Source organism: Gymnoscopelus braueri (genome assembly GCF_963280865.1).
Source record: "Gymnoscopelus braueri genome assembly, chromosome: 10".
Classification (NCBI taxonomy): domain Eukaryota; kingdom Metazoa; phylum Chordata; class Actinopteri; order Myctophiformes; family Myctophidae; genus Gymnoscopelus; species Gymnoscopelus braueri.
In genome coordinates, this window is record NC_137611.1 from 45,757,134 (window position 1) to 45,774,410 (window position 17,277).

General features: G+C 40.2%; 1 protein-coding gene across 1 annotated transcript; it reads left to right on the forward strand.

Moving 5' to 3' along the window:
- Positions 1–2,849: 2,849 nt before the first annotated feature.
- LOC308093617 (uncharacterized protein) lies at positions 2,850–13,618 on the forward strand (the record flags this gene model as incomplete). The annotated part of the gene is made up of 5 exons (XM_080439949.1): positions 2,850–3,051; positions 7,945–8,112; positions 10,099–10,290; positions 12,045–12,526; positions 13,586–13,618. The coding sequence occupies 5 exons, from the start codon at positions 2,850–2,852 to the stop codon at positions 13,616–13,618; spliced, it is 1,077 nt and encodes a 358-aa protein (XP_080296075.1).
- Positions 13,619–17,277: the final 3,659 nt, after the last annotated feature.

The following is a 17,277-nucleotide window of genomic DNA, read 5'->3' on the forward strand; positions in this document are numbered from 1 at the left end:
TAGCAGATGTACAAGCTCGCCTCGTGCCGCGCTGCGAGCTTGTACATCTGCTATTTTTGAACATTTTTGAAAAATCTTGAAAGTGTGAGAACTACTGATTTAGAAGGCATTTTGTAGAATCGGCCTCAGGTCTTATTAAGAATGGGTTCAAATGTATCGTCACACCCCTAATGGACACACAGCCATGTCGTACCACTTATTCCTCAATGACCAGAAGGGTTTGTCTCGATCTATATATTTATCTATCAATCTGTCTATCTTCTACAGTATCTATCTATCTATCTTTCTATCCAACAGTATCTATCTATCTATCTATCTATCTACAGTATCTATCTATCTATCTATCTATCTATCTATCTATCTATCTACAGTATCTATCTATCTATCTATCTATCTATCTATCTATCTATCTATCTATCTATCTATCTATCTATCTATCTATCTATCTATCTATCTATCTATCTATCTATCTATCTATCTATCTATCTATCTATCTATCTATCTATCTATCCATCCATCCAGTCTAATCTAACTATCTATCTGTGTATCTTCCTGACACCAATCTCCACATCCAATCAAACTGGGTCAGACTATGATTCATCCAATTTCAGCCAGAGGAGACAGCAATCATTTGTGCACACGCATATGCGTTCGGGCACACACACACACACACACACACACACACACACACACACACACACACACACACACACACACACACACACACACACACACACACACACACACACACACACACACACACACAAACCAGGGCCCCTCTTGGACACACAGAAAAGCAGACAGGCTGATATGAAGATAATGTAATTGCAGTCTGGTAGGAATTTTATTTTCAAACTTTAACCAAATTATAAAGCGGTAGGCTTTTTAATTAATACAATTTAATTGTGTCCAATCAGGTAATTGTTAATACAATATAACTTAAACAATCGGGGTGGTTGCATTTTGTCTCCCTGCTCTTCTATTGAGACATTTAGATCACGTCAAAGGTCATGTCTCACCTAGACACAGGATCTGACAAAAAAAATTACCTGGTGGTCAAGATTCAATTTATCCCCTGAGCAAGCAGCCATGCTCTATTAGCTCAATGGTAAAAATGTCAGCACTTGCACAGGAAACCAACCGCCTGGGTTCAAAGCCGGGGTAGAAGAGGAAAGTTACATAGTGCAGCTTTAACAACTGAGAAACAGTGTTGTTTAGTCTACCTTCATGTAACCACTTTAAAGCTGGTGTCCCTATGCAGGACATGTCATTATAGGTGAAATGTATCAAAATTTTTCAAAAATAGTGAAAATACTGTAGCAAATCTACAAGCATGTAGATATCCCTATTTTCACTCTTTGTTTTACATCAAAGGTTTTAGCAGTGGTTCTTAAACACATTATGCCCCATTAAATGTTTTAGCTATTCAAAAAAATTGCCTATCTACAAGCTCATAACACAAGATCTGCTATTTTTGAAAATATATTTTATTTTCAGCCATTTTAAACTTTATCTTCATATAATTGGTCCACACTAATGCTCAATATCAGATGACATGTCCGTTTCTCAGAGGTGGGTTGTGAACAGTTCAGAAACCTGCCTACTACTGACATTGGTGGGATTCCAAGCTAAACGAAACTACAGCCTGTCTCTTCCTGAAAAGTTAAATCAATAAAAACAGTTTGAAATCTTGCCACTGATGATGTCATTGGTAGACAGGTTTCTGAACTTCCCAGGCCACCTCTGACACACAGAGTGAGTAGATAGAAATGCTACCATCTTATAATGAACATTAGTGAGGAGCAATTATATGAAGATAAAGTTGAAAATGAGTCAAGTGCTCCTGTTAAGTGGTTAAACACTCACCAGGTCCAGGTGAAGTATGTGATCCATTATCACATTTAACCGTTGAATCAATTCACTGTAACTTCAGTATAAAAGCAGCACATCTCTCTGGATAAAAAGAAACATAGTTAAAATGATATGGATGGCTGGGAACTGATCTTCACATATTGCTGAGTGTGCTACTGCTGCTGTAAATATAAAGTATGCTAAATGTAAATGTTCCACTGTTGCAATGCATATAGCTCATTATAACCACTAGGCCTACTGATTGAGTGTACATATTATTATGTAGGCCTACTTTAACTTCTACTCCAATTACATCTCAGGGGCAAATATTGTACTTTTACTCCACTACAAGTATTTGAAAACTTTAGTTACTAGTTACTTTGTAGATTTTGATTATTATCGCAAAACATACATTCATTTAACCACTTCAACCCTATACATTTCGGCCATTTGAAAATAGCAGATCTACAAGCTCACAATGCGTCGCGATGCCACACATTGTGAGCTTGTAGATCTGCTATTTTCAAAAGTATTATTTGTATATATATATATTATTTTTTTTAAATCAATTTATACATTTGAAAACTGGACATTCTGCATAATGATAGTCTACTTTCTACTTTGGTACTTAAGTACATTTTGATACCCGTACTTTTACTCAAGTACATTTTGAATTCCGGACTTTTACTTGTAACAGAGTATTTATACATTGTAGTATTGATACTTTTACTTAAGTAAAACATTAGAGTACTTTTCCACCACTGGCTGTAACATAACTCTATGTGTGTAACACACTTTCACCAGCAGGTGGGGGCAAATATCAAATCACGATCAACCTGACGTCGTTGACTCGGATGTTTACATTCGGAGGAGAGAGACACAGCTCTCAGTCTATGCGTCTTAACTCTATGCTATAAATACACAACAGAGGGGCGCTAACGTTAGCTTGTTAATTATTACTTTGTTTGAACTTAGAAATGAGAATGAATCATTCTAACATGACTTTGCTGCAAAAACTGAAGTCGCTGATCGAGCAGCGGCTCTGTGAGGCCGCTGAGGAGATCTATGTGATGGTGGAGAGAGTTCTAACAGAGTATGAGCAGCAGGCTTTCTGCTCCAAACAACACATCGAACACCAACGCACACTGCTGGACATGAAGATACACACAACCTGTTTAGACACGGGCTCTAACCCAGCAGGTTGGTACCGGACTAGCCTTAGATCAAGACTCTATAGATGTATCTGATCGTTTTTGACATTGTTTAAATCTCTACGAGAGTCTTAGCGACCACCCCCGCAGAATGTCGTGAAATGTCAGCTCCAAAGCCCGTACTTGTACAAACATGTACGAATGCAAAATATAAGGTGCTTACCCGCGTGCCCCAAATGTTAACTCGGTGTCCGTTGTGTTTGTGCAATGTATTAGTTAATATCTTTCAATAAATAAGTGTTTTAATCTCGTCTGTGGCCGAACGCCATTTCCCTCCCTCGTTTACTTCCCGTTTACATTGAGTGTAATTCCGGTTTTCACCGGATGCGCCCCGTCACCACCGACCTTTTGGGAACTTCCCACAGAATCGGCCACAGACGGGATTAAAACACTTCTTTATTGAAACATATGGACTAATACATTGCACAAACACGCCGGACACCGAGTTAACATTTGGGGCGCGCGGGTAAGCACCTTATATTTTGCATTTGTACATGTTTGGAGAAGTACAATTGTTGTAGCTGGGGGGGACGGGACGGGGGCAATTCCAGGGCGGTCCCCGGCTAAATGATTGATGGAATGAAATGGATTACCTGTAAGTAACCCAGAAAAATGTACACAATAATCGACTAATTTCCTAATTTCTCAGAGTTATGGGGTTCCATGGCCCTGATTAGGGCTGTCACAATTACACATTTAAGTTGACGATTAATTGTCACTCAAATAATTGCAATTAACAATTTAATTGTGTGTTTGGTATTGCACATTAGAATATATGAAGCCTTTTAGGCTTCGTAATAAAACATTGCACAGGGCAGATAATGACAAATAACTGAAATATACAAATACACTGACATATTTAATCATGTTATACATGTACAAATAGCAGAAATAGCTGATCTACAACCTTACACCGCGTCACGATCTGCTATTTATGCTTTTATAAATATTTGAAAATGCGTGAAAAAAATTCAACATGGTAACGATTATGCAAACATAATTGTGATTATCTCAAATAATTGCGACTAAATATGATAGATACATATTCCATACATTAATAACGAAAAAACATCACATGGATGCACCTGGGACGTATCATCAGTGTTGTAGCCTGGGGTCAACAGGTGTTTCGGGTCTCGCAACATACACCCTCGCCCAGGTGACCCAGCCGGGGTTGATCAAGCCCCGACTTACGTCCCAGGTAGCTATACCCACGGTCAGTCCTCTTAGGGCAAAACAGTGCCACTCAATCCGCTTGTCCGGAACTACTCTGCCGGGACTGGGGCAGAGGAGAGGCTCTGGCACGTGGACGGACTAGGCTCTGTGGATGGCCTCCTGGCCGGGCTCCTCCTCCGTCTCACCAGGTCCAGGACCTGAGCGTTGCACCAGACTCCCCCGCTCCAAACATTTCATTCTGGCGAGATGGTTTCTTGGGCCGTGGTGGTACTGCAGGCTCCCCTTGCGGCTTGCTTGAATGGCCCTCCTTAAATAGCCTGGTAAAATCTCATTTCCATTTGATTTCAGGAACGAGTCTGGCCTGATGGCTTGTCTGGGAGTTTCTAGCCCGTTCACCAAATGGACGAGCCTATCAGCGTCGTCGCTCATCGTTCTATGATTGACAGCGAAAGTTGGCCTATTTAAAAATAAAAATTCAGAGAACCGGCAGGGGCGGGCAGTGACACGCATGTATCCGAATAGAGCAGGGGTCCTCAACAGGCGGACCGCGGTCCATGACCGGACCGCGGGACACCTCTCTGTGGACCCTGGGAAAATTATAATTTAAAAAAAAAAAAACGTTTTTTTTTGTTTTTGTTTTTTTTACCCTAAAACCGAAATAAAGTAACAAAAACGGGGGAAAAAGTACCCGAATCCGCTTCGCGTGCGCGCGGGGGGGGGGGGGGGGCACATGCATGTCCGGACCCTAGCCTTATTCAAAAACGTATTTGTGGACCTTCAAGATTTGTTGTTGAGGACCCCTGGAATAGAGCATCGCAGTTCCCGCCCACTTCCTGGTGCCGGAAGGAAAAACTCAATGCATTTTTCCCATTGACATTTCCAAAAATATTTATATCAATTAATTTAAGCCTAGAATCAAGCCATCCAGGGTCCTGGTGAATCATGACCATAAAACGTTTTTTTCTGTGATTTTTTTTTTATTTTATATTTAATTATATGATATACTGTATTTAATAAATACCCTTTGTTTTGCCGTTTTCAAAAAAAGATAATCACAGAATCAAACGTTTTATGGTCATGATTCACCAGGACCCTGGATGGCTTGATTCTAGGCTTAAATTAATTGATATAAATATTTTTGGAAATGTCAATGGGAAAAATGCATTGAGTATTTTGCGGTGGAACCCGGAAGGGGCGGGAACTGCGATGCTCTATAAGGCAACCTATTTTGGGCATGGCCGTCTCAAAAGTCCTGTTGCGTCACATTAGTCTGGAGGTGGTAAAAATGCACTGGCTGAAGGGGAACACTGCTGATTGGCTGAAGGGGTTGTCAGTCAACAGTATTACTCCCGCCCAACTCCAGCCCACAGCCAAAATTGCAGAATGGGCGATCATGCCAGACTCACTCCTGAAATAAATGACAAATGAGATTTCCGGAGGGAGGGTTTACCAGGCTATTCCTATGAGCCACTATAAATAGAATAACTATAACGAAAAAACATCACATGGATGCACCTGGGACGTGTCATCACAGTGTTGTAGCCTGGGGTCAACAGGTGTTTCGGGATTTATTTATTTTTAATCGCAAACATGTGTGCAAATGTTTCAATGTATACATTTTTAAAGCGAACATTTGTAACTCAAATCTTTGCTTCTGGGGGGTCCCTGGAACAACAAATTTTACAAAGTTTGCTTTTTTTGCAGATCTACAAGCTCATGTATATCTGCTATTTTTTGATAGCCCAAAGAAATCTAAAAATGACAGAGATGCGTCACGGAATGAATGGGTTACGTAGAACAGCCACAGGGCTAGAGGAGATAGTTATGTGTTCATGTGTGTTTTGTATCAAAACAAATAGCTGGGCAACAATATTAATCCACAATTCAAATGATACAGAGCATCTTTGTTAATCATTAATTTTAACCCATTAACTGCCAGAATTATTTTCATATTTTTTTAGCCAGTGCCAGAGTTTTTCATTGGAAAAAAAAAAGTACTCAGGAGCCGAAATACAGACTTTTTAAGTTTTAAGTTAACAAGGAAGTGGATAGGAGTCTAGATCTTCAACTAATCATATCTCCTTGGTCTTTGGGTGAAATTGGAAAAAAAAAACATTTTTTTTTCACTTCACGTAGATCTACACGATTGGCACATGGCGGCTTTAAATCGGTTCGCGTAGATCTACGTGATTGGCAGTCAATGTGATTATTAAGAGCCCCATGTTTGTACGTCATGTTCGACTATTCTAGCTTTTCACCTTGCTGTATTTGTTGGCATTTCATTTTCTACACAAAGCTGCACTGTAGCTCCAAATGTCTGTTTGTAAGCTGCCTGACAGCCAGGTCCTCTAGTAGTGCAAAAATTAGTTATTAATACAGCATCTTAATCAGTTCAACCACTTTAACCCCTATTACACATCGGGTGATTGTAAATAGCCGATCTACAAGCTCACAGCATGGTGGCGATGTGGATCTGCAATTCTTTTAAACAAATTGAAAACATTTGATACATTTTAAATAATTTGGAAACATTTTAACAACAGTAGTCACTTTGATCTTCAATGCTACTAAATATCACCAGAATGTGCTATCTGGCTGAAAATAACATTTTGAAAATAACGTTTTTTTTAACAAAAAAAAAAGTGCAAAACTAGCAGCTCCTTAGAAGAAGCTCATAATGCATCACATCTTGAGGGCTTGTGGAGATACAAGGTTAGAGTGTTTGTATGAATGAAAGACCATAAATTACATCTTAACATGTTACATTATATGTCATGTTTCAGGAGGCTTTAACAGTTATATCAGTATTTGATTTCAGGCATTGTAAAGTATTTTTGGGGCCCAAAACACTGATAGTGGCTGCTGACCAGTTTAGAACTTTCAAAGCACCCTTACTTTAAAATAAATGGTAATTTATACTTAATCCATGACCATTTTAAAGAGTCGTTTGACAAAAATGACTCTTTTCTTTCTCCCCATTTTATGCACATTTTTCCTCCCCACACACATGCTGCTGTCGTATCCTACTGACTCACCTGCCAGTGAGGAGCCCCCACTGGGAGGACGTAGGGCCTTCGTCCTACTCCTCCCGCCCAACACTCCCTGCTCACAGGTGCCGCCCCAGCCGCGTAGGATTATGTGCAGTGACAATTACTGTATCGCCCTCCCTGCCTGGCTTCCCTCTCCCGAACACGGGCCACTTGTGTTCGTGAGAAAAATGACTTATTTGTATTTAAGAAAATAGGTGAACAGCAGATGCATGCCCCACAAAACACTGGCTTTTATGGAAATATTAAATCAAGTGGCAGTCAGAAAACAAACATGTTTAGGCATTGAACATTGGAACATATAAATACAAATTTAATTTCTGTTTGCCTTTTACGCTTCGTAAACAAACATTGCACAGGGCAGATATGACAAATAACTTAAATATACAAAGATATAATTTATATTTGAAAAAAAAGTTAAAAAAATAAACTGAAATATTGTTGCCTTTTTACGTATTTGAAAATGTATGAACATTTTCCAACATGGACACGATTATGACGATTATGCAAAAATAATTGTGATTATCTCAAATAATTGCGATTACACGATTATGTAATAGTTGTGACAGGCCTATCAATGAGTCGGAGAATAAATGTTATCCAAGAGTTGCACTCTTCTGACGTCACCTCCTCTCTCCCACTCCTTCCTGTGTGTAAAGGAGAGCTTTCCCCTGAAAAGCAGATGAGCCCCAGTCTGGCACAGGAGGGACAGGAGTCTCTACAGATTAAAGAGGGACCAGAGGAACCACTTCATAGACCAGAGGAGGCTGATGGTTCAACGCTGACACGTTCATCAAATATCAAGGCGAGGGGCGACACTCTCTCAGGTAAAAAAAACAACAATCACTTGTATTGATTTATCGAATGATAGTCGCCTATATGATCCAGTTACATCCACTGGACCAAGTTGAGCCAGCTGCTGACCTGGTCAGTCACCTCAAACAGACAGGCGACAGAGAACAACATTAACTTTATGGCAGTCAAATTTGAGGACACTTTATGGCAGTCAAATTTGAAGACACTTTGAAGGCGTTGCATGCCTACAAAGTGACAGGTTTGTAATATGGTAGCCTACAAACCTGTAGGGTAGGTGCTGTCTAAAATTGACAAATGTAGTACACTTGAAAGCAGAAAAGGAGCACACCATTTTGTATTCATCAAAACATTAAAGCTGCATTATGTAACCTTCCTCTTCTACCCCAGATTTGAACCCGGTTTTCTGCGTTAGAGCTGATTTTTTTTTACCATTGAGCTAATAGAGCCTGCCTGCTTGCTCAGGGGATGAATTGAATTTTGACATTCAGGTCAAATTTTTGTCAGATCCTGTGTCTAGGTGAGACATGACACAGGGAGACGAAATACAACCACCCCAATTGTATAAGTTATATTGTATTAACATACTCTACCATACAGATTGGACAAAATTAGATTGTATTCATTAAAGAAAGTCATATAGTGCCGCTTTAAGCCATACAGTATGTAATTAGACTACTCGTACTGTTGGACAAATAGCAAAGATTGCTGATATAGTGCTGCTTTCATTTTTTTATATTTGAGGTTGACTGCTTAGACGCCTATTTTAGAGCTTTCTTATTATGTGTTTGTATTGATTGATGTCTCTATGAAAGCTGCTTTAACACCTTAATTTCCCCTCGGGATGAATGAAGTACCTACAGTACCTACCTGCGCTGTTTGACATATCACCAAAATGAAGTATAATCCAAACTATTCAACGGTTCACGTTGTGACTTCTTGTGAGCTTGTAGATTGGCTATTTCTGAAAAAAAAAAACTTTTCCCCCAGAATAGGGACGCTAGGCTAGGGTTTAAGTTGTTAAGCCCTTCATACTTTGTTGTGTGACGAATAGAATCAATAATGCTTACTTCTTGAAAATGTACCCAAAATGAGGACACCAGGGTTAATCTAGCTAACTAGGATCATTGTAATGCAGTTTAGTGTTAAACATCATTGTTGTCGGGTGGAAACCTTATACGTCCAAAACGTATTGCACATTTTAAGCTTGTAGATCTGCTATTTCTGTTGCTTTTGTGTATGACCAAGTAGGGCATTTACATGATAAAAAATAAACACATAAAAACTGTTTTTTTTTTAAAGCAAGGGATTGGTCTTAACTGCACATACTGTACATCTCTAACAAACGTCTACTCTTGGGAGAGTGGTAGACGTTTGGTCTCCCGGGATCAAATCCCAAATGGAACAGGAAACGTACAGGATTGCAGCTGTACTCCTGAGGATAAAATCAAGGTGTAAGGAAGTTGAGTAAATAAGTGCTGATCAAGTCAAGTATTATGATTCAAAGATTCAAATACTTCAGTACAGAGCTGAGACAGTGTTCAATTTCCACCACAAATTGAACACGTTACGAGGCGTTGTGAGCTTGTAGATCATTTATTTTTTGCCCTCTTCTTATATTATTTGGCAATTTGGCATTTTGATGCAGTAATGGTATTTTTTTGTATTTATTTTTTTCCCCCTTATTTTTTTAGGTACTAAAAAGGTCCTAAAAGTCACATTACTATCACCCCCCCCCCCCCAACTATCACCCCCCAAAAAAATCCCACATGTACAGTCGGTACTGGAACAGTATGACATTTAAGCTGATAAATGGGTACTCTCTTGTGATTGGTTGAACATTTGCCACCCACCTGAAAATTGATTCTCAGAGCTGGAGAGACAGGGGGACCCCTGTTTTTGAACAAACACTCTGTAGCAATGAATACTATCAAAATATAGTGCTTTATTAACCTTTTAACAAAAAATTAATTGTTTCTCTCGTTCTATCGTTTATCCAGACTTCATGCAGCACCCTGTGTGTAAAGAGGAGGTTTCCCCTGAAGAGGAGGGGAGCCCCAGTCTGGTCCATGAGGAACCAGAGCCTCCACAGATGAAAGAGCAACATGAGGAGCTACATCATAGACCAGAGGAGGCTGATGGCTCAACGTTGACATTACTCGTTAGTAAGCCGTGGAGCTACACTCTCTCGGGTAAAACAAAAAAGTAAAGTTGCTAAGGTATCCATGTAAACATAGAGTTGGGTCGATTTCTGGTTTACCCCGGCTGGTGTGTGTGGTTAACTCATTCAGTGCCAGAAAAAAACATTGTCTAGTTGCCACATTGCCAGCGATTTTTCAAAGGTGAGTTTTCACTCACCTTTGAAAAATCATAGAATATTATTCTTCACAGCGATCGAACCCGCCGATCACGGTAAAAGACGTAGCGGGGACTCGTACACTCGGAGAAAAAAATTTGGCCAGCCGTGATCATCCATTCCATATATATGGGCAGTTGAATGAGGAGTGGTTTTCCCCCACAACAACAGAAAGCAGAGAAAAAGGCTTTTTCTCAACTAAGGAAGGAACTTGGTGTTTTTTTTGTGATCACGTGGTTTTGGTGCCTCTGAAGGACTCAGGTGGTGATCACTGGTTTGTGTACAGCGCCATCTGGTGGATAAACACTGAAAACACCAAAACGCGTCAAACACATCAATGGCACTGAATGAGTTTTATGTGGGTTTTATGTGGACCGACTGAACCAGTATACATAATTGTGAGACGTGATGGCAAGTTACAAGTAGCCTACACCAGCAACCAGCGTAGCATTTACTTAACAACGGCGCTAAATTCAACTAAATGTTTTGGTAATGTGACTAACATATGTTTACAATAGTCTTGGGAATTGCCACCACTGAGCCCTGTACTGTAGAGAGGGTTCTGTAGGCGACTCGTCCATTGCGGTAGTGTGTATCGTATTCATAGTACAACACGTACATATTACAGCAAGTTGTTCTACACATCAAAGTATTTGACCCCAGCGGCTACTGTTTTAATCATAAAGGCCAACATTAAAACGAGCCTCTTTACCCGAGAAATTATACAGGAATAAGCTTGTCTCTGTCAACAAAGCAGACTGCTGGAAAGCTAGTATCACAACATAATGGGTGACCAAAACACACAACCAAATATTTTCAGCTAATATCTTTTCACTCTTGTTGTGTTCTTATTTGTCAATATTTTAAGCATTGCTATGCCTGTTTAAAGCACACTTTGGTAAAGGTTTGGGTTGAGTAGCTACCTTACTATGATGTAACTCTTCAATCGTTGCTCCGTTGATAAAGATGTATGGTCCAAAATAGCCTTCCCTTTGAGTTACATTGTGCCATAAAACAATCACTCAAAGTCACTCTTTTAGCACAGCAGCTAATGCTCACAAAGCTGATGCCAATGTAAAACATTACAAAATCCAACACAGCATTTATTTATTTATTATTTAATAAACATGTAAATGTATTGACTAATTGAATTAGGAAGAAGATGCGGACTGGATCCGCAGATCCAGATCTTCAAATAGTATAATCAACAGGAAATTCACATTGTAAACCACCCCCAAAAAATGAACAAAATATATGCTGTGTCAGCCCGGGTTATGTAATGATATCCGTTGTCAGAATCGGCTTTGTTTGTGTTTGCTCGTGTGCTAAAAACTGTGACTTTCAGACCTGTTTTACCGTTCAATGTAACTCAGTGGGCACATCATTTTGGATCATACATTTTTAATCAACCGAGCAACTTTTGAAGCTATCTTGCCAATATTTGGAGTTATATCATGACAAGGTAATTACACAACCCCAAACCTCTACCAAAGGGTAATACTTGCTTTAAAGACAAGCCAACTGTAAACTGGCCATTGCCTGAATATTTGACCTATACACTGCTTCATACGCTCATTTTCTTTTGCCTAGACTCCATGCACCTCGCTGTGTGTAAAGAGGAGCTTTACCCTGAACAGCAGGATAGGAACCCCATTCTGCTCCAGGAGGAACCAGAACCACCACAGATTAAAGAGGAACAGATGGAGGAGGTTCTTCAAAGACCAGAGGAGGCTAATGATTCAACATTGACATTCCCAGCAGTTAAGAGTGAAGATGATGATGAAAACAGAAAGACAGAGCCTCTAGCCAGCACCTCAGCTGAACACATGGGCACGCAAGCTTATGTTAAGTACTGGGTAGCATCACAACCAACTTGTGATGTCCAGCTCCCCTCTTCTGACTGTTCTGAATCTGACACTGAAGACAGTGAGGAGTGGCAGGAGACCAGGGATGATGAGGCAGCTTTAAACACACTGAAATCACACAAGACACAACATGAGGAAGGACAAAGATTGTCGTTGAACAACAAACTGCCCCAGGACCTGAAATCATCAAAACAAACTCACTCCATGGTGAGTTGCACAGTGAAGAAGCACTTTAGTTGTACAGTCTGTGGCAAGGGATTTAATCTAAAGGAAAATGCGGAGAAACATATTAGGACTCATACAGGGGACAAACCCTTTATGTGTGCAGTTTGTGGCAAAGGCTATAGTCAAAAGTGTAATCTAAACAGGCACATGAGGGTTCATACAGGGGAAAAAACCTTTTGTTGTACAGTTTGTGGCAAAGTGTTTGCCTATATGGGTCATTTAGAAGGACACATGATTACTCACACGGGGGAACACCCCTTTAGTTGTACAATTTGTGAACAAAGATTTAGCCGGAAAGATCATGTGAGGAAGCACATGAGTTCTCATACATGGGAACAGCCCTTTACTTGCTCAGTTTGTGAACAAAGATTCAGACGAAGAGAGAGTCTGAAGAGGCACATGAGGACTCATACAGGGGCAAACACCCTTTAGTTGTACAGTTTGTGGATCTGAATATATGAGGATTCATCTCTCTCTACGCCGTCCTCAGTCGAGCCCTCCAGCTGAGATTCCAGTCATCTCGATTCTCCATACATTTTGGCCAGCTCGTTTGTGTTTACCACACCAGCATCTTTCTTTAGCTCATCTCCGTAGGTACTGTATGTGTGGGGCGTCCTCTTGATCGATTCCTGTGTGGTTGCCGGAGTACAAGCTTGCTGGCAGTGAGGTCCCCGGTGTTGATGGCAGTGACCGACTAGTCGCATTCTCCTGATTGCTATCTTCTCTGATACACTTAGTAGCCCCCCGTAAAGACACTCTTTCTGGCTGCGTGCACGCACTGCCAGCGATTTTTCAAGTAGTCACAGAATATTATCTCCAGTATGATTGATTCCCTGATGGTTGCTAATCACTGAGGGCTTCACTGTGTGGTTTCACAAATGTCATCGAGGTCATCGCGATAAATAATGTCTGGGCCAAAAATACATAGTAAAAAGAAAGTACACAGGAGCCGAGATACAGCCTTTTTAAGTAATAAATTAACCAAGAGCAGCAAATCTTCGGATCACGATATCTTGTGTTCTGAATGTCCCCCCGCCCCAGCCAGGGCGTTATGACGATGTCTCGTCGTTATGACGATGTCTTGTTTGGCTAGATGCCAAACTCTCATTTAACACATTAACCGCCAAGACCGTAGTCCTACGGGCCGTTAAATCCAACTGTTAAGCGCCGAGACCGTAGCCCTACGGGCTGTGGTGCTTTTTCCTTTTTTTCGATTTTTTTTTTCTTCAATTTTCCAGGGGGACCATTTTCAGTGTAACACCACCCGAAATCGACCGGAAGTGCGATCACGTTTTTTGTTTCCCGTCTGCCTTCATTCTAAGTCGTACACAAAAAACCCCTGTAAAAGCTGTACAGGACATGTAGTTTTTCATCCTCGCATTTCCCATGTTAACATAAACGATCAGAACTCAAACATGGCGGCTCCGTTTGACACGCGGTCTCGACGAGTAGACACCAGGACATGTGCCCGTTGTTTACAAACATTGGATCGGGCAATCTAAAGGATTTTAACGGGGCCTATGGCGACCTGAAAAAAACAAAAAACAACAATAAAACCTTGGCACTGGTGAGTACATTATGAGATTAGCCTTTGGCGGTGGATGTGTTAAGGTTCATGTGGAGAACCTAATCAAAAAATTAAGAGGACAAATTGGCTTCCTTTACAGAAACAGGTCCTGTTTTTCTTTTACCAGCAGAAAGACTATTGTTCAATCTGTAATAATGTCTGTATTTGACTATGGGGATATACTGTATACAGTATGCATGCTTCACTCTCCACACTGAAGCCTCTGGAAGCAGTCTACCACACAGTGCTTTGCGTTTTATTACTGGCGATGATTAACTCACCCATCAATGTGTTTTATATGATAAAGTGGGTTGGCCATCTCTCGCAGTTCGTAGAGAGCAACCTTGTATTTTATTGATTTATAAGGCCTTGTGTGGTAAGCTTCCTTTATACCTATCCTCGCTTTTGGAACCAAAGGTTACTGGACACTCAACACGTTCACAAACACACATTAGATATACCAGTCCACGTAAGAGCAGTGAACAAGGAAAGACTGCTTTCATATATTATGCTCCACAAAAATGGAACAAACTTCAGGACTCTCTGAAACTGGTGCGATTGGTCTCAATAGAGACATCCAGGGTGCTTTTTGAGGACACACTACATAGTGACTGCACCTGTTTCATGTAACACTATGTTTGTTATTGTTTTTCATTATGTATGTATTTTATATGTTGTTATCAGGGCGTCCTTGGAAAAGAGTGCATGCTCTCAATGGGCTTCCCTGAATAAATAAAGGAAAAAGAAAAGAAAGTACACAGATAATACTAATCTGTGTGCATTTTCCTCAACCAAAATATAATGACATCCAGACAGACTAATTAATTCAGATAACAAACATATTCATACAGTATGTTACGCTCATTTTGGTTCAAGATTTTAATGCATGCGAGAACACAGGAATACAATTCTTTGGTTTGGTTCTACATTGTCACTAATCATAAAGAAATGAAGGGAGGCAAGAGAAAAAATCTAAAGCAGAGGTCTTCAACATTTGTCAGGCCAAGGACCCCTTAGCTGAGAGAGAGATGAAGCAGGGACCCCACTACTAAAATTGTATTTCAGATTAAACTTTTTCATACTTGTTTGACAGCACTGTCATCAATCTTGTGTAAATTAATGTTTTTCTATTGATGTGCATTTTCTGATATTTCACCACTTGCTGTAAACCCTCAATAGTAAACTTGACTGTCACTGTTGACTCTGTACTTTGCTCTTATTTTCCTCTAAACCAAATCTGTTTGGCCGAAAATAGCCGATATACAGTCTCCGCTTGTAGATCAGCTATTTTCGGCGAATGCCCGTCCCTTTTTATTTTTTTTATTTCAAGGACCACCCAGCTTGTTATGCATTAGACTACTGTTTCCCAAACAGTGGGACCCATCTTTGGGTCGCGGACCAATTTTTGGGGTTCGCGAGTTTAGATTTAAAAAAGACGAACAAAAAAAAAACTTTTCACGAATTAAAAACAATTCCAACATTTTTCATAAGTATTTCATAAAAAAAAAATTAAAAAAAAAAAATTATAACATCTAATAATTTCCATAAATACAGTCTAATGTGGTGAAAATAGCCAATCAACAAGCTCACAACGTGGTGCGAACCGATGTCAAGGACCCTATTTGGACCCCCATCTGAAAATATATTTTCTTTTAAAAAAATTATTATTAAAATAAATCTGTGTGCCATTTCAAATAATACACTGAGAACTTGGACAAACTGAGTTGTCTATTACAATCTTTTTGAACATTGTGGAAATTAGAGGAGGGAAAACAAAATCATAATTCAGCTTTTGTACATGAAACTATCTTTTCCAAGGAAATCAATGCTGCAGTAGTCAAAGGGTTGTCCTAATAGCTGTCTCCTGCTGCTTAACGCAGGAGGTGTTCTTACAAGCACTCAAATAGCTGTTGATGGCTTGGATGTCCTCATGGATTTCTGTGAGTTTATCTGCTGGGTCCATGTTAGAGACTTTGACCCAAAGGCTGAATGACTGGAGGCAAAGCAGCTCAAGAGCAAAGTGGTTATAACGAGGTAAACAAGTTTAAAAAGGTGCAGGCAAAAATCCAAAAAACAAAAGACAGGCACAAGATCAAATATCACATGGACTGGCAGGACAATATAGACCTGAAGTATTATACAACTATTATCAATGTATCTTATTGAAATCTTCTCAAATAACATCAGACATGCTGTATCCAGATCAGTGAGCTTATGATGAGCATGGATGTATTAAGAGAACAGGTGAGGAGTCTGTTTACTTGTGACACCTGGTGGCAGAAAAGAAAACGGCATTAATTGCTTAAAGACAGGGAAAACATGTATTACACTAAGCTACAGTACTACTATAGTTAGTTAGACAGACAGACAGACAGACATACAGACAGAACGATAAAGCGATAGAACGATAGAATGATAGATAGACAGATAGATAGATAATTGTTTGTGTTACCTGAACAGATCACCTCCAGTCTGTCAGTGTCAGTATCACGCTGCTTTGTTCCACCACACTCACTAAGTGAATACTCAGACCCATCACAGGAAAATTTCATCCACCATACAGGTAAATCTACAGAACTAGATCTCCTTTTTGTTGAAACAACAGAGCCACAGTCCAGCTGTCTACACACTACAGCTGATGCCTTCTGGTTCCAGTACCAACCATGCACTGGTCTCCACTCTCCCTGGTGTTTTATCTCCAGTGTACCAGTACAGTGACTGGTTCCTCCTGCCAACCTGATAGCATCAGACTCTGTACAGAGACAATAAATTAAAGGCTTTGTCACACCAGAAACGGTCAGAGTGAAACATTTTTGTGTCCACGCTGGACTGGAAGCTCCAAGGCCGTTACATTCTTCATCGTATGCCGGTGTCGCGTGTCGAAAATAGCCGACGTACAAGCTCACAGCACGTCGTGGATATGACACGTTGTGAGCTTGTAGGCCTGCTATTTTTGGCGTGCGGCATGCAACGGAACATAAACTAATGATGCAGCAAACTTCAAACAAAGTAAAAACATCCAGCTTGCAGAAACCGAAGACGTTCTTTTCCGATTAGATTGTGGGCTGAACAATACATTGGTTAAGACTGCCCAATCAGTATGGAATATGGATGTCTGACCAATCACAAATGATGTTCACATTTGTGTAATCTGTGGTGATGTTCG